We start from the raw sequence: 23,457 nt of genomic DNA, 5'->3' as shown, positions 1-23,457 counted from the left end.
GACGCCGAGGCACATTTGTCGGATTGAGGTATTTAGGTACAAATGGGTATTCAGTAACGATTGTGCAGCAACGTAATGCGATGACGCTTCTTCCGGCAAAAACACGTATTGTCCATCTGCATGATGTTTTTGTTGAAACGGTATCAACATTTTCATCAAACATTCGTTCTGGTACACATATTGATCAACAGCTAAACCAGAGGATTTGAGCCATGGCTTAGAAATACCTCTCTTGCAAATGGCAATGTACAGAATCACTTTCTTTTCAATCTTATGTGTCGTCGTCTAAAACAAAACTTTTCCGGAACCAACCGAAGGCATTGGGATTTCAGCATCGAAATCTGTTTCTCAGTTTATTCCGGAGCTCTTGTCTTTTTTCAACACTTTATTCTGAATCAATGCTTTGCAGATTTACTGGTGAGAACAGTTGAACTTTTCTGCGGCAACCCGTTGGCTCAATGATTCCTTGTTGTCGAAGACACGAAATAGAGAACGAAGTCCTCATGCGTCCATAATTTTGGCTGATCTTCCACTACCTTGCTTCGAGTAGTTGTTGGAGATCTTAGGATATGGTTAACAGTCGAAGCCGCAACACTTTCGCTTCTAAAATGTTGTACCGTATACTTTTTGCCTAGGTTTCTGTGCAGTTCTAAGAACCGTACATTGCGTTCGCGAAATGGTTCTAGTTTCGACCGCATTTTGAGCAAAATTGAGCAAGCATAAAGATAACAAAAAATACTAGCCGAGAGAGGAGAGAGAGCTTCTGTCTAAGCACATTTGTTGTTGAGCATAGGGCGCTCGAAAAAATTGTCTCCCGATGCACCACCCCTTTTTCGATAACGCGTTCACAACTCTAACATTACGACTTCGATGCTGTTGAAAATCCGAGTTTTTTATTCTTTAAGTTCCTCCAAATTTTGTGGCTTATTACCATAGCAACGGTACGTACCCCCAGAGGAAGTAATCGACGACGAGAAATGTTGAAAACCATAAGAGGACAAAGTATCATTAAAGCTTCGGTTGCTCGAGTAATACGATTTCACTAAAAATACACGGCCTTGTGAATTGTACATCTTGACACTAAAAACCATCTGATCAGACTGAACGAGTAGCCGAATATTATCGTCCCGAAGTACGGAATTCAGTGTTTTTTTCGACGGAGCGGAAAATTTTTTTATAAGGAGCTATTCGATTTTTTTGTGTGAGCTTAGAATCTGAAAGACCCTGTAAAATTGTGAGTATTAGTGGAATTAAGGAAATGTATAGACAAATGGTTAAGTGAGTGTCAGGACTACATAGTGAAGACCTGAAGACAGATTCAAGCAAAAAAATTAATTGTTAAAATTTGGATAAAAGTTATTACTTGATGGTTTTTGAATCCTCAAAACTCGTTGTCCTAATAAATATTAGGTTGGGGAAAAAGTTATTTTATAAGTTATTTCCATTATTTTATAAGTTATTTCCATTATTTTCTCATTGACTGGCTTTAGAGATCAATATCTCGCGTAGTATCGATCAAACAATTTCAAGTTTATGCTCATTGTGAAGGTGACATTTCACACTCACAAAATAATTTTTCGTTTGTTTTTGTTTACTCCATAGAGTAGTGAGTTAAAGGATGTTAACTATGGAGGTCAACAAAGAGAAAATTCGGTACACTTTACACTTTTTATTTTATAAATGCGAAAATGCAAGCCAGGCTGCTGAAATTGTGATTGATGTTTATGGTGTCGATACTGCAACAGTAAAATACGTGCAAATTAATTTATTTTCAATTTTTTTTGTAATTTTAAAAAAAAAATTGAATTTTTTTTTAAATTTTATTGTTTAGTGTAATACACTGAATTATGATCTGTCAACAAATGGACCGTTTAAAGCTTGCGATTGTCCAGAAACGTTCAGAATTGGCCAACAGAAGAGGTGTTGTGTTCCATCAGGACAACGCAAGGCCACACAATTCCAAGAGCTTGATTGGGATGTTTTAATGCATCCACCATATAGTTCGAACCTGGCACCAAAAGATTATCACCTTTTTCTCGCATAGGAAGATTTCCAGAGTGATTAGAAATTGGAATCAAGAGAAGATTGAAAAAATCTATTGCTATGGTTTTTCGCTAATATGGACCAAGACTTCTATGATGAAGTCATTATGAAGCTACCTTTGGAAATTTTCCAACATAATGGTGCATATTTGACCCAAACCGGACAACGCGAAGCATATTAAAAGAAGTTTTGTATTTCACCCAAGAATAGTGGATAACTTTATCCCCTACCCAGGGTTGCCAACTATTATTTTCAAAAATCAGGGAGAATGGAAATAAAAATCAGGAGAAATTAGGATGCTCATATTGTGTTGTCCGGAAATTTCGAACCGATTTTTGGAAACACAAACGCATGATTTTCATAGGCAGACATACATTTATTTAAAGTTATATCCTCTCAGAACATGTTTGTTTTCTCGCCGAAAACTGTTTTATATACAAAAGAATATATTTTCTATACTGTTCATAATGTCGAAGTTCGTATGCTTGAGAGGAATTCGCAGCGACCTTAATCGGTGATAATCTTAAGGTGCAATATCCGGTTAGTTTAGCTGGTAGGATAGCACATACCAGCCAGATTCCAACATATATTGTCGTGTTGGTAAAGAGACATGAAGTTTGGCGTTGCTCTGATGGAACACGACGGCTATCGCATTGACTAATTGCGGATGTTCCTCAGGTTTGTTACGATCAGTAGTTGTGGGAATTTATTGACTGTTTGATTAGTAGAAGCTCATAATGGATCTTCGAGAATACTGAATAAGTCCAACTTCGAGATCTGTATCGTAAGATTATGCTAATGATGATGAATTTTTGTGGAAATATCAGGAATTTTATTGACACAGTTTTAAAGTAAGAACTAGGACTACGTGTTTGAATTATAACAAGTAATTATTTTCATTCACAATATAACGATTTGAAACTGCCTTTGGGCGTGCTTATCTGATAGAGTATCACGCTAACTTCAAGCTTTAATAAATGTCGACAAGGTATCTTCAATAAAGCGAATCGCTTCGGAATATATAGATAACAAACAAAAAAACAGAAAGTGGGTTATATCTATGGTATAACCGCAATGGTGACGTAGGACTATCGTTGATTAAGTGATCCTTTGTTTGAAGTTGAATCTGAATCCATTCTGAATGAATGGATAAATGAATATTTGGGGGACTTCGAAAACGAGAGTGTTACGTTGGAGGTACAAGGTTTTATGCATCCAATATTGGATACGAAAATATCCTACTGATGCGGAAGAATAATCTTCAGAAGCTATCCTGTTAATTGCGATTGATTGAAAAATCACAAAACCAAATGTATTTGGTCACAGTGTTACATGGATAGAAAACATTCAAATAAACTCTTTCACATGAATGTATTTTTAAATTCCCAGAGGAACTGGCAGATTATTTTCAGTAACGATTAGATATTTCCACATTTTCCTCGATACTGGAAACCCACCAGTGATTAATGCTAACTCGATAACCATCTGTTAATAGCACTTGATTGAAACATATTTGGTCACAGTGTTACATGGATAGAAAACATTCAAATAAACTCTTTCACATGAATGTATTTTTAAATTCCCAGAGGAGCTGGCAGATTATTTTCCGGATCTTTCTCGATGCTGAATGGCATCCAAACGGAAAGAATTCCACGCGTGTATGTGTGTGTGTGTGTGTGTGTGTGTGTAGCGGCTGCTTCGAGATCTTCCCTGGGAACCGTTTGTGGCATCACTCTCCTCCTGATGGACTCATGTCTGGCCTAAGGTGCACAAACAGGCTCTTGGTGACACCGTTCATCCGCGCTTTCATGATAAACGAAGTGCTTCACCACAACAGCGACAACACGCTCCAATCGCTGTTCAATTAGAACTGAGTGGATTTCCGAGCGGCGCTCGCTTATATACCGATTGGTGATTTCAATAGTCTGTTTTGAAAGCAATTTTAAGACTATTGAAACAAGTTTTTGGATCAAAAAGTAAGTATAGAACGCGTAGACATTTTATCTTTCGAATGAAGTGTTTATCATACCATTTCGTTCAGTTGTTTAGGAGCTATTAACACTCAAAATCTCGGTCTCCGGCGTAACGCTTTCGTTTTCGAAACTTTGATTTTACACCCCGGTATAGAAATGAAAGACGTAGTCCTACGTCAAAAAAAATACATTATGCAAGTGCGGACGGGAAAGCTTTTTTTATGTAGGCTATTATGACAATTCTCATTTCCAACCAGAAAATTTTATATTACGGATAATTTTCATTCTAATAAAGTAAAAAGTACAAAATCAAGAAAAATCAGGAAAAATCAGGATCATTTTGGAAAAATCAGGGCAAATTCAGTGTTTGTCAGGATATCAGGAAACGTGTCAAAAAGTCTGGGAATTCCTGAAAAATCAGGAAGGTTGGCATCTCTGCCCCTACCTAATATTTACTCTTATTATATTTAATCATCATCAGACACTATTTTCGTTGAATATTTTTTCACAACTTGCTGAATGCATGTTACTCTATTACATAGAAAACACAATTGAATCGGGAAAGTGAATTTTCACTGACATCTTTTACTCTCAATTTTTTTTCATTTCACCTGAAGAAAATCCATGATCATTTTTGCTTCACGCCTATGGAACACGAAACTGCCAATGCGAATCTGTTGTGTCTTTTTTTTCTGGGACACCACACCAACGAGCCTTTCTATGACAGCCTTGAGCAAAACATCCCTGCTGGCGGAGGTTGAAACCATGGGAGAAAACTATACTTGCTTCCATTATTCCGCTTTATTTCTCCGGACAGCTGAGTGTCGCCAACTTTTCCTTCACTTTTCCTAGCGAAGGCACATTTGCTATTTTGCGATTTTACTCCACCCTATATGAGAGAAGAAGCGCGAGTGTAATAACACTTACCAATCGTTGCATTAAGTATGAACCTAGTAGAAATGTGCAATTCTATCGATTTTGTTGGGTTCAGTTCTTGTAAATAGTTAATGGCTGTTGCTGATGCAGCGCTTTCTCTTACCCATCCCTCCCTATACTCATTGTGAATTAACACATGTGAACAATTAATTCTGCGATACATAGTTTTAAAGAATATTCACGTAATACATATTGGATGAACTGTTATTTTCTAGTAGATAGCATTACGAGATCTTTGTACGTGCAGATCAACGTGCCAGTGTATCTGCGACAAATTAACCCTTAAACCTACGAATTAATTTCCAAAAGAGCGGACCAAATGCGCACGCCTTGATCGGTAATTTCACTACTCTGCTAAGCGACCTAGCGCCCTATGATATGCAAGTGCACTACGAGTGAGATTCGATGTTGTAGTTTTTGGTACAGCCATTTCACCACAAGTGAGACTCGATGTTGTAGGTGAAAAGGGTAATAGTTTTCCCACCTGACATGGAAACATTTTCAAAATTTTACTGGTCGTTGAAGCCGATTGTTTGAAGTCACTGTGTCCATGTCCTTGGCCAAATTTCCAACCGATTTGAATGAGATCCTCTGAGAAACTTGTTCAATGGCTTGAATGTTATATCTGCAATAGAGCTCTTTCGATCAAAATTGGATCATCAACTTCAGACTGGGCAACTCCAGAGAGACTGGATAATGCCCTCAACCAAACCGCCATGACTATCGTATCGAAAGAATAATGAAATTGAACCAAAGCTTCTATATGAACGACTTGAAATCATTAGCGGCACCAACAGAAGCGCTACATAATCTTCTCCAGAAACTTCATGGGACGTACCCTCATTGTTGAGAGCTAGCGCATGGAGGCGATCTGGCGAAGTGGTAAGATCTATACCTGTCACGAGTTCAATTCTCACTCCCGACATTCTTCCAAAAATGGAAGTAAAAAAGACGAACCAGCCAAAATGTATTGAAAGTCACTATAATACACCCATACCTCGTTATACGGCCGCTCGTTATACGGTATTTCGCTACAACGGCCTCCTTCAACTAGGGCACGTTTTCGATTTACGGCCTAAAATGTTTCGCTATAACGGCAATAAATCTTTTTTTTTCGATGTATATATATCTAGGTAGGTTTATATTAGAGTGCCAATGAAAATTGCCATCTCGAATTTTCAAACGGATCTTTTCTAAAAATGTTAATTCCCACGAAAAACTACCCTTTGCAAAATATCAGCTCAATCGGACTTCATTTACTTGTGTCGCACAGCCGTGAAAGTTTGAGTTTTTTGTAAATCAAAAAAAAAATTTTTTTTTTGAAAACTGATTGATTCATTATACGGCATTTCATTTTGCGGCCGAGTTTGATGGAACATATCTAGGCCGTAAAGCGAGGTATGGGTGTAGAGAAAAAAAAGAGCTAGCGCATGTCAACAAATCATTATCGAACACGTGGCTGTTAGGAGGTGAACTCTTTTCTGAGACAGGAGAGTTTATGGTAGCCATCCATAACCGGATAACAGTGACTTCAAACAATCGGAAATATACCACAATCTTCAATTTACGTATGCTGCAACTGGAATGGTTCCATTGTCTCTCAAGCGGTCATCGGAAGGGCTGTAAGTAACAGAACAACTTGCGGTTCTGTAGAAATCGGTGATTCTTGTAATTTATAACATAATGCGCAGGTTCTTGAAACAACACAATTGAAAAACCACGATTATGAAAAAAAAAACTCCTTAACACGTTCACGCCGGCGCATACCACCGGTGGCTCGCACAAGACTGCCTCATCGTTATTATGTCATGATTCGTAGCATGTAACACCAAACGGATGCCACTGGAGGAAATGACTTTTGCAAGATCATATTTGAACAAACGAAAGTGAATTATTCAGAAAAACGACAAACACTGTCTGGAATAGCCCCGTCCGATAGGGCGAAAAGTATTAAGCGCAGCCGCCAGTGGGCAAGAAGCATGAATTACAGGGCCGGCGTGAACGTGTTGAACTTGAAGGAATTCAGCTTCCACATTGCGCTGAAGTATACAGTATGGGATAAACCAAATCAAGCTTACCATCGCCAGACATTTTCTAAAAAAAAATCCAATCGTTTTTTCCCGTATCGCTTGTTGTTCAAAGTGCACTTAGCTGCAAAACAGCTTCTGAAACCGCAAAAAATGGAGGGAATCTTCATGAAGTGCATCCTGTTGTAACGTTTCGAACCAGACAACGTTTGCAGTGCTACTAAATATTGAAACTGACAAAACTAATACTGTCCCAAGACATAAAAATCGAAGTGTATAATTTATTTTTTACACGTCAAAATCTCCTTCCATGAGCATAATAATTTTTAATAATAACTAAGATAATCGTATTTAGGTTTTGTCTTGGACACTGTTCGGTAAACATAAACTATTTCATTTTCTCCATGTACAGTCTTTTTCAGTTATAATTTGGTCACATACAATAGGACATTTCTCAGCATAGAAATAACTTTCAAAAAAGGGGAGCATGTCATTTTGTAGTTTTTTTTAAATGAACTTTAAGGTAAAATACATGAAAATTATTCGTCAACTGTTCGGAAGAATTATGGAACTTTTCAAGTGATACCGCCCATCATTTTCAGCACAGTACTGCCTGTAACCGTATTCGCTATCTTGTTCCACCACTTTTTCATTCGAGCTGTTTTTTTTATAATTCTGCCACATTTCTTCAGTTTGCTATTGCTAATTGCCCAATACCTCTTGATGGGACGAAAGTTCGAACAATTTGATGGATTGAAATTGACATCCCGGCTGTGAGGGGCTGTCCACATACCACGTAGACAACTTGAGGGGGTGTAGGGGGTACGAAAATGTCCACGGTGAGGGAAGAAGGGGCTTAGATAATGTCCACGTGAACACATAAAATGAATATTTTTTGAAAATACAACCATTTTTACTGCTTTTTACATTTTACTGCTTACGAGTACTCCGTATTTATCAATAAGAGACCAATTTTCTTTTCATATCATTGAAATGTCCCGCTGAAATGTGTATTCTGAGAGTAACGCAAATGAATTGAGAGCGATGGATTTATTTACATTGACAGAAGAGGATCATACATTCCGCCAGGACGAAGACACCACCAAAGAATGTTAGAATCTTAAATTTGAAAAAAGCACGACATAGTTTTCTTAGGTACGTGTTTTGTTGCTGTATCTGTCTTCTGTCGTACTCCTACGTCAAAAAATCATCCAGAAAACAAACAGAAAAACGCGGATACTATTTAAATGACCCAATATATATGAATAATTGTGTGTCTATAAGAATGATGCATTGGTTTTTTTTCCCTTAAAGTCGGCACGAATTTTGGAACAACCTAACATTTTCCAAGACTAAAAAACAGGAAGTGAGTTATATCTATGGTATAACCGCAAGGGTGACGTTGGACTATCGTTGATTTAGAGATCATTTGTTTGAAGTTGAAGCTAAATCCATTCTGAATGAAGTTTTTAATTTTTAGTTTACTTGCTGCTCCTATGGAAAAAGACGGGTGGGTAATGTCGGGGACATAACCGGAGTGACGTAGGACTATACAAAGGGGACAGCTTTTGTTAAATATATATTTTAAATATATTGTTTTATTTTCTTCTCCTACGTGAATACCTACCTATCTATAGGGAAGTCCCCAACTATCAATAAGCTCAGAACAACTGCCAAATTCACATACTCATCAGATCCTGGCAAACAAATTATGAAAAAATCAATTTGTGTTTTATTATTATTTTGGATAATGTTTTAGAAAGCATTGAACTGTATTTCCTAAACTCTTTTTTGGAAGGTTTAATGGCCCTGAAAAGCGCCTTGTTTTATGGAATGGTTCCAATTTAGAAAACTTAGTACTCGTGGTTTTGAAAAAAAACCATTTCGAACGCCCTCGATGCCGCCTTGTTCTGGATTTGCCACCAAAGCAGTTTGTATAAAGAACAAACTTTTTTCTTTTGCTACCTGATGCCGTTTTGCGATTGCGTTTGCCACTCGCCACTCGCTGCAACTGCCTGTTGTCTTGATGTCCACCGAACCAAATGTGTTCTGTTCCGAATGCGGGTTTTCTTATCGTCGCGAGCAGCTTTGCCAGATAACTCGATCACTTCGGCGGCCGAAACTATATAACGCCGGCTAGGTGGACTGGTACTAACGCGCTCGGCCTAGCTACCCTTGCGGGGAACTCCAGATCAACACGGTTCGAGCGGGATTTTGCCTTTCCCTTCACTTTTCCTCCTTTACCATGTCCAGACATGGCTGCTTGGGTTGGTTTGTTGATGTGTTGTGATGCGAACCGATGTGGTGTACGGTTTGAATGAGAATGATCGTTACGGCAGCGGAGCGGGGATTTTTAAGCTGACTGGCTGGCTCGAGAATTACGCATGTGTGAGACTGCGACCAATGTTTCGTTAATTTTTTTCTTTTTCCTTTCCAATCGTGCTTCATTTTATTTCGCTGCTGCTCTGGTTGCCCGTTTTGGTCGGTACGATTTGAGGAGCACAAAATGGACCAATAAAAAATGGACACATAGTGCATTTTGACAATGCTTGATATTTCACAATTATTCAATTATTTATCTCAAGAAAAATGAAATGTTATTCGTTATGATAGATGCGTAGACATATTTCCTATCAATTGATGCAAAAACCTTTGCGATCTATTGAGAAATGCTCGAGTTATAAGCGTTCCAAATCTTGCATTTTTTCCTACTTGTTCAGTGCCTAGATTTCCATTTCACCCCCTATATCTTCCGGTTAGACGTAGTCCTACGTCAAAAGATAGTTACTGGAATTACTGATGTTTCATCGACGTTGAATTGCCTTTCTGGTGGAATGTTGTATTTCTGCTGTTCGTCCAGTAAATCGTAGACTTTCCCGACTGCAACGCGATTGAATCCTCTGAATGCTCTGGCGGCGGTGCTTTCGAAAACCAGCCGATCAATCTATTCCGACTAATTGATTTCGGCCAAACCATACGCCAGCTTCCGGATTTCTCTCATCATAACACTGTAGAATCGTTGTCCCATAGCGAGAATATAATCTAATAGCTCGTTCTCTTGCTCAGTCGTAAAAACATTACCAAATGATCCGAGCAGCTGGAACTGCAAAAAGTCTGCTCAACGTAAATAACGTAACGTAAAGTGTTTCTCGCGGGATACAATGCGCTAAGGCTGCATGTCACACTGACGTACCACTCTTCACTTTCTCGATGAAACAGCAAAGCAGCACAATAAATCAATGGAAATGTTCAGAAATAATACCAGTACGTATTGATATGAAGAGTAGAATCATAAATTTCAGTATGAAGTCTACAGAGCTTATTTTGTTGGCAGCTTTTTTATATGTTTTTCGTCATAATCAGTCAGTGTGAGATTTCTTTCAATATCTTTATAAAACAATTGAACTTGAATGCGGGTTTCACGGAGATACTTAATAAGAGTATTTCTAACACAATTGTTAGAAAATGACTGTTATTGGTTTAACAACAAGCCCAAACGAAGGGTGGACCAACAGCTCAATCAACTTCTGTCGGTTAATAATTGTATATGATAAAGAATAATAATAAGAATAATAATAAAGAACTCCCGAGAATAGATTCACAAGTTAATTTTTTAGATGAATTTCAGCGGTGAAAACAGCCTGACAACCTAAATGGAATTTGGAAGAAACTAACTTCCCGTGGAATGTTGGAGAGAGAATGAACGAATACAAAACAAACCATTATTAATAATTAAGCTACCATTTTTATTCATAAATCTATAGAATAGAAAATAGAATCAATCCCAAAATCAAATTGAAGAGATGTTCAATATTATTTTGAATTTTTTTAGATATAATTGTTTTAATGTCCACGTGGACAACAGGGGGAGGGGTATAGGAAATGTCCACGATTGTCCACGGTGGGGGAGGGGGGTGCTCAAAAACATGATTTTTATGTCCACGTGGTATGTGGACAGCCCCAAATGGCAGCTTGCCGAGTCAGGCCAGAATTTCGCCGGACCTTTGTGTGATGACCCAAACCCATCCGCATTTCTGACATATGCGCACGAAATTCGCTCCGCACTCAAACGGTTAAGCTGCTATACAACCGGAAGGCATTTCAGTGGTACCAATACAACGGAGTAGATTATATCGGAAAGAATATGTATCTAACCAATTCACCCGGATTCCGCCCAATCGAGAAATATTGGGTAATTATCAAGCGGAAGTTGAAGAAGGCACGAAAGGTGACTCGAGATGCTGCACAGTTGGCCATATTAGGACAAACTGGCCGCTGAGGTTGATTTGCAGCATGTGCAACAGATGATGGCGGGAATTTCCCAAAAAGTCTATGATCTTATCTGAGGCCCATTGGGGTAATTTTCTCATTTTTAGATTTTGGTTTTTGTATTTGAATTTTGCTTACTTTATGTTTTTCTTCCGTAAAATCAATCCCGAGATTGTTCCAGATCGTACGTGGACCAGATTATAGAACAGCGGTAGAGTATTTATTGTGTTGGCTTTCTGCTAAAATTTGGATTATAGGAAAGGCGTTGCAATTGTTCCATACTTGAAGCGAGTTTCCAAAAGCAATCTAGATTTTCGCTTGCTTTACGATTTCTGCTAACGTGATGAGATTCGATTTATATATATATATATATATATATATATATATATATATATATATATATATACATATATATATATATGTTTCTTGTTTTGACGTGGGACCACGTCTTTCATTTCTGTATTGGAGGTGTAAGTTCAAAGTTTCGAAAACGAGAGCGTGACGCTTGGGGTGCAAGGTTTTGAACGCAATTGAATTCGGAAATTGTCTCAATAACTGGCATAATCAATAATTTAATCAATACACACAAATGACTACTAAGCCAAAGGTAGTCCTATGTCAATCTTGCGGGTATATCGTACGTATAACCCACCCATAGTTTTTTTCGATCAAAAAAATTAAGCTGACAATGCCGATATAATGTGTCTAGATGAGATCTGCTCTTGATTACGTGATTGACTTAAGCACCAAACAGTACATCGGCTGCTCGCTGTTCATCAATGAATCCATTAAGATTAATTGAATAACTACGTTTGGACTACAAAATTTGTAATTCTTTGCAAATTATTGCTGTACTAATTTCCTTCCAAATCTTCGCCTTTCATCAAAACGTAAGACAAGAACAGCTAAATCATTAGTGATTAGCACCAGTATGATTATAATCACTGAAGTGTCTCTATACTATCACGAACTGAGACAACGCGGGAACAGCGTAAAGTGACGGTAAGGGCGATGGCATCGTTCCATGAGTCGTGCAACAATTCGTCCGTCCGAATCAATCAACTCAGCTTCAGTTGCTTCGTCGCGGTTCTCGCGAGCGGAAGAAAGTTCTATCAGCATCGGCAAGATGTCCAAAATAATAAAACGTCTCAGTGCTAGCCTAGAGGACGATGATCCTCCGTACGAAGAACTCACGAGCTTACCCCCGAAACGGGCTCCCTTAGTAAGGCTGAGCTTTCCTCTATCCGGGGCGAGCAGTTTGGATGAGTTGGAAAAGGGCGACCGAGGGACGAGTCTCCACCATTTAAGCTGTGATGAAAGTTATGGTTTGAGTTTCCATATACACCGTGGAAATGAGGCGGAAGCGCTTCACCAAACATCCGATATCGGTTCAGAGGTTTGGATTGCAAGGTCGGTGAAGTGTTTCAATGTTTTTGTCCGTTTTAATTACAGTTTCGGTAATCGGGTGTGATATTGACCCAAACATGTGAAGTGAGCGAAAATAGATGAATGTACTAATAACTAAATGTACATACAGTCTGTTGAGATTATAACAGAAAAATATACAGATAAAAGCGTCTACGAAATGCCAGCTGTTCCCATCAGTTTATGCATGTGATGTAGTTTATAGGGGTTAATTGGTAACCTGATTTAATAAAGAAGTGCTTGAGGAAGGGAAAAATGAAATGGAATTACTATTAGCGACAAGGGGCCACAACGATCAGATGCTTTGTCGGAGGTTTGCTATAATGGGGGGAACGTAATCGTGAATGAAAAACACTAAAATGCATACGAATATTCAAACTATGAGACTGGCCGATCGATTTTCGGTGTAGACTTTGAACGAAAGAATTATTGCTTATAAGCATAAAGGTTGAAAAAATCGGACACGAAAACCTTGTTAGAGTAAAATTACGCGTTCATCTTTCAATATGTCCAGTATAAATTACTGGATTTTATGCTTATTGTGAAGCCAATGATTTCCTGCTTGTTTGGCCTTCCTTTTGATAAATTACATGGGTTATGGTTCCAGAAGTGTCACTTTTCCATCCATAGATTGCTTGCTAAACGAAACACTTTCTCTTAGTCCGCCGCGACACTCTGCCGATCGATCGAGGTATGATTTTTTTCGTTTGGGATCCAAATTTTGCTTCGCAATACAATCGCGTACAACTTGTACATTAAAACTTCTCAAACTAACTGTCTTCTCTGTTTTCTGGTCATAGGAGTGTGGAGCTCCTGCCATTTTCGCCGTATCTCTCGATGACGACTTTGGGTTCCGTTTGAGAAGAACAACTGTTTTCGAGTTTCAGGATCAGTTTTAGGATTAGCTGTCTTTGCTTTTCTGCCACTTACGGGATTGTCCGTTGATGGTCAGAAGTTTCGAGATATCGAACACCGTGCATTTAGAATAATTCAACAGTTCTGCCAACTCACGAGCAGATAGCTCGGGATTATCATTGTGAGCGTGTGAGATCTTTTCGCGATGCGCTTGTTCCAGTGACGCTATGATGTAAACAAATGAACTTATCCTGACCAATAATGCTCACTGTTGACAAAAGAAAAAAAATCTCATAGAATAAATGAACGGCAACATTTTTCGTATGTCATTTTTTCGTGTTCTATGTTAATTTTTAGCTTCACTTATTCTTTCTCACGCAGTTTTGTCAATATATTATACCAAGTATACGTGAAATAAACAATTTTAGTTTAATTCATAAGACAACTGTAATTTTTTTTTGTGTTGCGTGTGCAACTTAGTTCGTTACTTTTTTTGCATGAAAAACACATTTGTTCAAATAATAAAATTAATTGATAAATAATTCGAAGTATTAGCCACCATCTTTCTGACAATTTACGGATTCCGTCGCGAAATAAGCGTTCATCTTTTGAAACCAAGAATGAATCCGTCCAATTTTTGATATCCTCTTCTGAAGTAAAGCGTATTTTTACTCAAAGCGTTCTGCATCGATCGGAACCAAATGGTATTCGAAAGGCGCAAGGTTTGGACGTTGTCATGATGGAATATTGTCGAATTATGTCTGGTCACATAACCTGAACGTTTTTCGGCAATAGATCCCTTTAAACGGAACAATTGTTGCCTGTAAAAATCTCCATTGATCGTTTGACCAGCTTTTAGTAGCTCATAATTGATGACACCCAGTGTTGCCACATTTTTATCTGTACCAGAGGGGTTACTAATCTTTCCCATCTGCACTTTTTTTCCAAAAATCTGTACCATCGAAAATATTCGTTGTAGAGAAAAAACTGATTTATTAGCATGAAAAAAAAAATTCATTTATTTACTACAAATACTACATTTATATTTGCAAGTGTTTGATGATGCTTATACATAGTTTTTCTGAATTTAGATTTTATTAAAATTTTCGAGTTCATCGTATCGTTGCTGAGCCGATTACGAGGCCTATTTTTGTTCTGATTATATTCAGAAAAAAATCGCTCGACAGTTGCCGAGAAGTGAGGCATAGTGAGAACGTTACAAACAAGACATCGAAGCGCCGAAAATACGAGCCAATCGTCAATTCATTTTAAACATCCAATTGTTGTCCACCAAACCTGCACATGCTCGTCTTTTTTTCTTTTTTTTTCTTTTGTTTTTAGTATCAACAGATTACATTCAAACCAACAGATACAACTTACTTAAACTATCTTATACATAACACTAACATTATTACATTATTACAAACAAGTTATACATTCAATAGTCATGGTGATATAATATTGTAAAACATAAACTTAAGACTAGCACGAGAATTATTAAAGTCAAATATATAATAACATTTGTTGAATATTTTACACATGCTGGTCAGAGGTTCATTTGCACCATAGTTTGTACGAGATGCCGGAATATTCAGAAACGAGTGGGAACATAAATTTATTCGTCTTATGTGTATGTTTAACTGTTGGAGAAGTGCAACGCAGTCTATATCTGACCGTAATAGATCAGCAATAAACATTGCCTTAGACAGGTCTCGACGCACATTTAGAAGTTGCAGGTTCAACAAATTACATCTACTTTCGTAACTTGGCAGGTTAACGGGATCCCTCCAGGGTAGTTTTCGAAGAGCAAAGCGTACAAATCTCCTCTGTATGGACTCAATACGATTGACTGCATTATTGTAGAACGGCGCACAAACTACTGAACAGTATTCTAAAGTTGAGCGGACTATTGAACAGTAAAAGGTTTTCAAACATGCAATGTCTCTGAAATCCTTTGCATAGCGAAAGATAAATCCAAGCAGAGAAGATGCTTTGCTGGCGACATATGACACATGCTGTTTAAAGGTGAGATGAGAGTCAAGCATTACTCCCAAATCCTTCACAATAGACTCTCGGTTTAGTGACTGCCCACGAAGAGAGTATGTGAAGCAGATGGGTGATTTCTTCCTACAGAAACTGATGACAGAGCATTTCGAAGCATTCAGTATCATCATATTGTTTTGACACCACTCAACAAATATGTCCAACAGTTATTGAAGGAAAACTGCGTCAGTACGATCGTTTATGACAAAGTACAGCTTGAAATCATCCGCATAAGACAGCTTCTGGCATTTGATTGAGAAATACGAATGGACCGAGATGGCTGCCTTGTGGTACACCAGAAGACACAGGAAAAGGTTGAGAAACATGATCGCCTATTTTGACGGACATTTGACGACCCGTGAGATAAGATCGAAGCCAGTTGAGGAGTGCACCATGGAAGCCAAGCCGCTCTAGTTTGGCAACAGCAATCTTATGGTTGATTTTGTCAAACGCAGCCGAGAAGTCAGTATAGACAGCATCAACCTGTTTCCCGTTATCAAGCTCGCGGATTATAAATGATGTGTATTGCACAAGATTTGTTGATGTTGATCTTTTCTTCATGAATCCATGTTGTTCAGCAGCTATATAACTGGAACAACTGTGTTTAACGTAGTCTAGGACGATTAACTCGAAAAGTTTGGACACAGCAGCAGCCAGTTGAATATGGCTGCAAGTGGTGTACTCAGGACGTCTATACAGTATTTAATCACCAAGGCGGGGATTCCATCAGGACCAATGCAGGTGGAGTTTTTCAAACGAAGACCAGCTTTACGGACGTCATCTATCGATAAATGTGGATGGGGTTCAATGGCTAAGTGCATGGGAATTTCTCTTGCAGCATTTGAAACGAGTTCATCAGAAACCACTTCGCTAACGAGAACACTGCGAAAATGTGCCATGAACAAATCGGCGATTCCATCAACGGTAGACATTTCCCGATCTCCATTGGACATCGTGGAAGGAAGGCCGGATTCCTTACGTTGATCTTTCACGTGATTCCAGAAACTTTTGGGATTAGATCTAAGCTTATGTTGAAGACGATACTGATGATTGCGATAGAGATGTTTGTTGAGCGCCTTATACTGTTTGTTGATTCGTATGTATTTCTTTCTCGATTCTTCTGTTCGCAGTTTGCAAAACTTCTTCAAAGCAGCCCGCTTAGAGGTTTTTAGGCGCTTCAAACGATGACTGAACCATGGAGGGTGAATTGGTGAGAGCGAAATTTTCTTTGGTACGAACTGATCGATTGCGTAACCAACTATACTTGTAAATATATTCGATGCGGCATTCACGTCACAACCTCGCATTTCTTCATCCCATTTAATGTTGTCGAGAAAAGCGATCATTCTAACGAAGTCAGCTTTCCAAAAGTCGTATGAGATGCTTCCTGTGGCGTTTTGAAAAGGAAAAGCCTGGCACAATTTTAGCGATACTTGTAGAGGTGGGTGGTGGATGCAATGTTTCACTAGTGGCTCAGGTGCCTCAAAAATTTAAGCAGTTGGAAATTAGCTCCTGACTGAGAAAACATAGATCGAGCAGTCTATGATTCGCATTGGATACACTATTTAGTTGACGGAGACCTGCAGTACTATAACTATCCAGAAGGGCAGCCGCTAAGGGTCCAATGTTTGAGCAACTGGATTGAATATAGAGGAATCCGGCATCGTTGATACACCATTTGAGTGAAGATAGATTGAAATCACCAATAACAAGAATGTCGTCGTTTGTACTCATCTTCGATACAATCCAGAAGAGAGAATTTATGTGTTGATTTATAAATTCAGAATCTCTTACTCGGTCGGGAGGCAGATATACACAGATGAAAACAGATTTTGATTGTAGAGTGAAGGACATCCACAGTTGTTCAACACCAGTGCAATTCGGTGGATGGAGCTGTCGAGATTGAAAAGTTGACCGAATGGCAAGTAAAACTCCACCACCATTACTTTTAGGGCTCGTGTCTCGTGACCGATCAGTGCGATATACTGTGAACTCTGTGCTGAATATTTGCCTAGAGAGTGTGCTGCTTTTTAACCATGTCTCCGTGAATGCATAGATGTCGTAACAGGCGTCTGAACAAGCCAATCTGTATTGCGCCACTGACGTGTTGATGCCTCCAACATTCTGGTAATAGATGAGTACGTTATCTTCCAGTAGTGTGTTATGGTTACACGGGACACGGTCGCTGTAACGCGAAGATCCATTATGTGGAGAACAAGATGAAAACAATGGATACTTTCCTGATATTACAGGCTGGACGACTCTTCCACCAGACCCAAGCACAGGCCTGGGACGACTGTTGAACGCAGGCAGGAAATGCTCGACTGTGCTGGGGGGCTCAGAGTCTCCCATAATACTGAACGGTTTGCGTCCCAGGTGATGAAGACTATCAGAGTTGAAGAAGCTGCGATGTGATGGATTTTCAACGTATGAAATGTTCGTATTTAGAGAGTACTTGCCAGAGGAGGCAGCACGGAAGACCCCGTCTCCAGAACTGAACACAGAGCCAGGACGACTTGGACACTGCTGGTTAGACTCAGGATGCAGCACGACAGTGTCAGACGGAGAGGAGTCTTCCATAGTGCTTAATTCGGTGCGTCCTGTGAAGCGATGATCTAAGTTGCAGTTAGGTGACGGATGGATGATCCGTTTTTTTGGTTAGGCTCAAACATACGTACCGTTACCCCATCAGGCCTGTACCATGAGTCACCGACAATTTCAGATACGGCTTTTGATACGACAACTTTGAAGGATACGAAAGAGAGATCTTGTAGACTCTTCCCTCGCGGTACTAGCTTGGTGATTTTTAATAGAGATGAGTCAATGTTAACAATATCATGAATATGCTTCTTCAAGTCGTTTTCGTTCTGTTCCGGTGCGAAGGGGGTAACATAGAAAGACACCATGTCGTTGTCAGCTTGATCCTTTTTTGCCACTTTCAGGTTGAGCCTTGTAGGGCATCCAGTCTTAACACGCGATGCAGCATCAGAGTCGATGCGAGACCGATTGCCTGCATCTTGTGTGGTAATATTATCGACAATAGTCGAACGATTCAGAGTTTGTATTGGAGTGGATTGGCACGAAAGGTTATTACGTGGTGGAATGCTGCTCGTGGGACGGGATATATTGGTGATTTGAAATGGTAATATCCGCACCCGCTTGTTGGGACCAATTACAAACTTTTCTGTTGGTCGTGCAATCACTCACAAATCTGTTCCTTCACGGGGTGATTAACTGTCGCAGTTATGTGTCGGAACTGGATGCGAAAACGTGGACTGGTATATATTGACAGCGATCTGAATCGTGAATCGTGCACCAAATTTGTTTGTTCATACATGAATGTTTATGAAGCTCGATTCCGCCATGTTGTACAATAAGTGTCAAATGTAAGTGTTTGGTTTGATTTTCTTTGGTGCTTGGTAAGCAACTCAAAAAAAAAAATTAAATGTACCCAAAAATAGTTAAGAATGCTGAATAGCTGGAGAGTCCGATGTAAATTGGCTATTTCATGATTTATTGGAAAGATACTAAATATTCTTATAAATAATAAATATGTACGTCTGATAACTATGTTACCTATGTCAGATATTCTTCACATAACCGGGCATGAGTTTCAACTCGGTTTATTACTTCTTAATTCGATGGAAAAATTCATACTCATTATCAAATAGACATTAGGTTCTGTATAAACTTGGGTAACATTTTTATCGATTTATCGCAAAATTTGACGAAAAATAGAATTTTACTATTCTTACTATTGTTACTGTTCTTACCGCTAATTATTTTGAACTCCAGTACAAATGACCTCAAATACTCGTTCAGCTCGTGCCCTCACTACTGCATAGAGTACGTTCTGTTTAATCTGAAGATATCTCCTCTTCTTGTTTTTACAATTTCTGATTCTGACTTGTTCGTTTTATTTTTTCTAAACAACGTTCTACACGTTCGAACTCGTTACAAATTGATATCGATAGAAAATATTTTTTAATAACATCTCCTATTCATTCAATCTTTAGTGAAATATGTTTGCTTCTACAAATGAACAATAATTATTCTATTTCCTTTCCTGCTTCAGGAATTCTCAAAGCGCGCTCTGTAATGGCGCTATCATAACAAACGGGCAGAGTAAGGATGCAAATTTTCCACATGGACTAGTAAGGAAAGTTTTAAACAGCAGTGAAAATGGCCAAAAGAAATCAATGGTGAGTATGTGTTTTTTATTCGTCTGTTTCGTGGCAAATTTAAAGGAGACGGTCAGCATTTCAAACTTCGGCTCTGTTATTATAGTCTCGCATTTTTGATTCTGAAATCCAAAACAGTAACACATACGACCTGATCTCCAAAATCGAAAATATCTATTATAGAACGGACACTCAATAAATCTGAGACCGAACAAATCGCTAGTTTATTGAACCAATAAATCATCTATTGCAGTGACATTCATTCCACATCTGTTCATTCTGATAAGGATAAGATTATTCGCCTACATTGATCCACTGTTGCATAACCACAACAGCTCTCTTCCGTCTCGGATTAGTGTGGTAACCACAGTCAACTAATCGTATATGATTTTTTTTATGTTTTCCAGGTGTCGCTCACACATCTGCCAAAGAGGCCCTCGATCGATATCGAATTTAACGAGCTAGCTTACTCGGTGTCCGAAGGACACAAACGTAGCTACAAAACAATACTCAAAGGTATCAATGGGAAATTTCGCTCAGGTGAGCTGACCGCCATCATGGGACCGTCTGGTGCGGGCAAAAGCACGCTCATGAATATTCTCGCCGGTTATAAGTAAGCACCGTATGTCATATTCCGTCGTGATCCCTAACCTACATTCAAAATTTGCAGAACGTCCAACTTGATCGGATCGGTGCTAATTAACGGTAAAGAGCGAAATCTGCGCAAGTTTCGCAAACTCTCCTGCTACATCATGCAGGACGATCGTCTGCTGCCATATCTGACCGTGAGGGAAGCGATGATGGTTTCTGCCAACTTGAAGCTAGAGAAGGACATTTCGCTCGATCTGAAGAAGGAAATTGTTGAAGAAATTATCGAAACCCTGGGGCTGCTCGAAGCGGCCAGCACATTGGCGCTAAATCTGTCCGGTGGACAGCGCAAGCGGCTGTCGATCGCCTTAGAACTAGTGAATAACCCACCTGTAATGTTCTTCGACGAGCCAACCAGTGGACTGGACAGTGCGACCTGCTCGCAACTAATTCACCTGCTGAAATCACTGGCCCGCGGGGGACGAACTATCGTTTGTACGATCCATCAGCCCTCAGCCAGGATTTTCGAGATGTTTGACAATTTGTACGTATTGACGGAAGGACAATGCATCTATCAAGGACTTGTGAACGGTTTGGTTCCGTTCCTTGCTTCGCTTGGGCTGGAATGTCCTAGTTACCACAATCCCGCCAATTATGGTAAGTTTTCTTATCCCGTTTCATGTTCAGACTAATGAGTAAAAATGAATAACTTGGAACATTAACAGTGATGGAAGTGGCTTGTGGGGAGCATGGAGATTGGAACAGCAAACTCGTGACGGCAGTCAACAACGGCAAATGCAACAATTACAACCAACCAGTCCTAGCTCAAAGTAAATCACAGAAAAACATAACACGGGAAGATGACCAGTCAGCAGAGAAGATTGTTCAAGTTTTATCGCTGAGGACTGGCGAAGACGATCTGGTAAAGCCGTCAGCGGTGCAGTTTACCACTATCAATATGCCCACGACGGAACCGATGAACAATGAGAATAAATTCGCATCTTCTCTTAGCAGTAAAACAACCGATGATCCATGCAGTATAGTAGCTACAGCGACTAGCTCTACGATTGTTGGTTCCCACGCAGCCGGTGGAGGAGGCCCCTCTGCGTCATCGAAGCCTACATGCACAACGTCGCTGCTGGACTCGACGGAAAGTGTCAGTATCGCAGTACCAAAAAAGCTGACCGGATTTCCAACTTCCGGCTGGATGCAGTTCTGGATACTGTTGAAGCGAACCTTCATCACAATCATGCGTGATCAAACGCTGACACAAATGAGGCTACTGTCGCACGTAATTGTGGGTGCGATTATTGGGATGATTTACTACGACATCGGTAATGATGCGGCCAAGATAATGAGTAATGCTGGGTGCATTTTCTTTACCACCATGTTCACAATGTTCACCGCTATGATGCCGACTATTTTAACATGTGAGCGCTGATTCTTTGTTCTAGTCTGATCGTTTATTTAAAAGCTCTGTTTGTTTGCTAATTCTAGTTCCAACCGAAATGGCGGTCTTTGTGAGGGAACATCTCAACTATTGGTACTCGTTGAAATCGTTTTACTTCGCGAAAACGGTTGCCGATCTTCCATTTCAAGTAAGTTTAACATAAATATTGGAAATATGGATAACTGAATTACTTCAACTATTGGTGTGTTATAAAATTTGCTATGATTTATGGTTTTTGCAAACTTTTTGAAAAGTTGAATGGAGAGAAACTCATGTCCTTATATTGTTAACAAAATCTAGGACAAGTGTAGCGTAGTGAACAAACATATCGGGAAGAAATAAGAAATCGAATTTTGTGTTTTGTCAAAGTTTTTGTGACCTACCACATTTTTTGATAATTAAGTCAACAGCAAAGCCAATTAACCTTAGGCGTCGTGCACGAATTACGTAACGCTAAAAATCCGGATTTTGGATTTTTAGCGTTACAATCAATATTGAAGTTATCGAAACTGCCTTTCAGTTATTGAATTATTCATCATCAAAGACCAAGGGGTGATTTTTCATTCAAATACAAATTATCCTTGTATTGAGAGTAGGTTTATTTATTTATTGACGGAAAAAATATAATTTTTTGCATCTATTTGAAAAGGTGCCAAAAACAGTTTTTTCGTAGCGTTTTAGAAAATCATCTATAACATTTCAAATATTGCCGTCAGTTCTAATGTTTTCAACAAAAAAAATCAGCCTAGTGAATCCTCCAACCCTCTGCGAACGACTCTTATTGATACGTTCAACTGTTTTTTTAGCCGATCGATCAAATTTTGGTATAAATTAGAGGAGCACTTCATCACAAAATGCACTAGAAGTACCAAATGATATTCCCTCTGAATGAACGATTTGCCACTTAACAAAAGTTTGTAGATAAGGAATGTATGTATACAGTGATGGGCACAAAAAAATCCATCCCCATTTGAAATCGAAGTGTACCAATATTAAAAGTTGTTTTCAGTCTTTTCGGTATTCCAGTCAATACTACGTAAAAGTAGGTAATTAGTAGACCATTTTTTCATTTTAGTATTTTTGATTTATTTTTTAGAAAAACAAAAAAAAACTCGAAGGGTTGTATCCGAGACACGACCGCTTGGGACATAGAACTAAGCAATCTTTTTTTTTAAATTTGTTGGTTTATCATTTCGGATATTATTTGCGAATATATCTAATTTCATAAATAACTCTTTAGTCAAAAATTCCGGGGACCCTGAAAAGATTCAAGAGCTTGCGTGGTTTTGTAGAATCATTTCGAGAAGCAACGATTCTTTCTTGCCTTTGCGAGAACAATACACTAATTGATCATATGTCGAAATTTGTGTCTTTATATCAATGTACGCATTGCACTAAGTATTTAACGAGAGGCATCTTCCGTACATCGCCATTCAACAAGCATCAAATACGCGTCTAACTGATGCACACAGTTGCAGCAATAAAAATGAAACATCGCGAGAATGACCCTTTATGGCGAATCGATTCTTGACTCTCGTTCAAAACCGTCAAGAAAGCTAGGAACTTGTTGCATCAGAATAGAGCCGATGCGCACGAGACCAAATACCAATGGCAACTCAAAGTATCGAAGGTGTGCGTTTCACATGTACGGGGCTGTCCACATACCA

At 39.0% G+C, this 23,457-nt stretch overlaps 1 protein-coding gene across 2 annotated transcripts in view; it reads left to right on the top strand.

The window, feature by feature from the left end:
* LOC129775902 (ATP-binding cassette subfamily G member 4-like) overlaps positions 1–23,457 on the top strand; it is a 56,892-nt gene that overhangs the window by 25,817 nt on the left and 7,618 nt on the right. Inside the window, exons 1-6 of one of the 2 annotated variants that reach the window (XM_055781124.1) lie at positions 12,338–12,658; positions 19,647–19,773; positions 20,160–20,365; positions 20,423–20,997; positions 21,066–21,770; positions 21,838–21,938. In XM_055781124.1, coding sequence (XP_055637099.1) covers positions 12,375–12,658; positions 19,647–19,773; positions 20,160–20,365; positions 20,423–20,997; positions 21,066–21,770; positions 21,838–21,938 — 1,998 coding nt within the window. In that variant the 5' untranslated portion in view covers positions 12,338–12,374. Of the gene's footprint in view, positions 1–12,337; positions 12,659–19,646; positions 19,774–20,159; positions 20,366–20,422; positions 20,998–21,065; positions 21,771–21,837; positions 21,939–23,457 lie in introns of those variants that run through there. The other variant, XM_055781125.1, reaches the window with a different exon arrangement.

Source organism: Toxorhynchites rutilus, chromosome 3 (genome assembly GCF_029784135.1).
Source record: "Toxorhynchites rutilus septentrionalis strain SRP chromosome 3, ASM2978413v1, whole genome shotgun sequence".
Taxonomy (NCBI): domain Eukaryota; kingdom Metazoa; phylum Arthropoda; class Insecta; order Diptera; family Culicidae; genus Toxorhynchites; species Toxorhynchites rutilus.
This window is presented reverse-complemented; position numbering and strand designations above follow the sequence as displayed.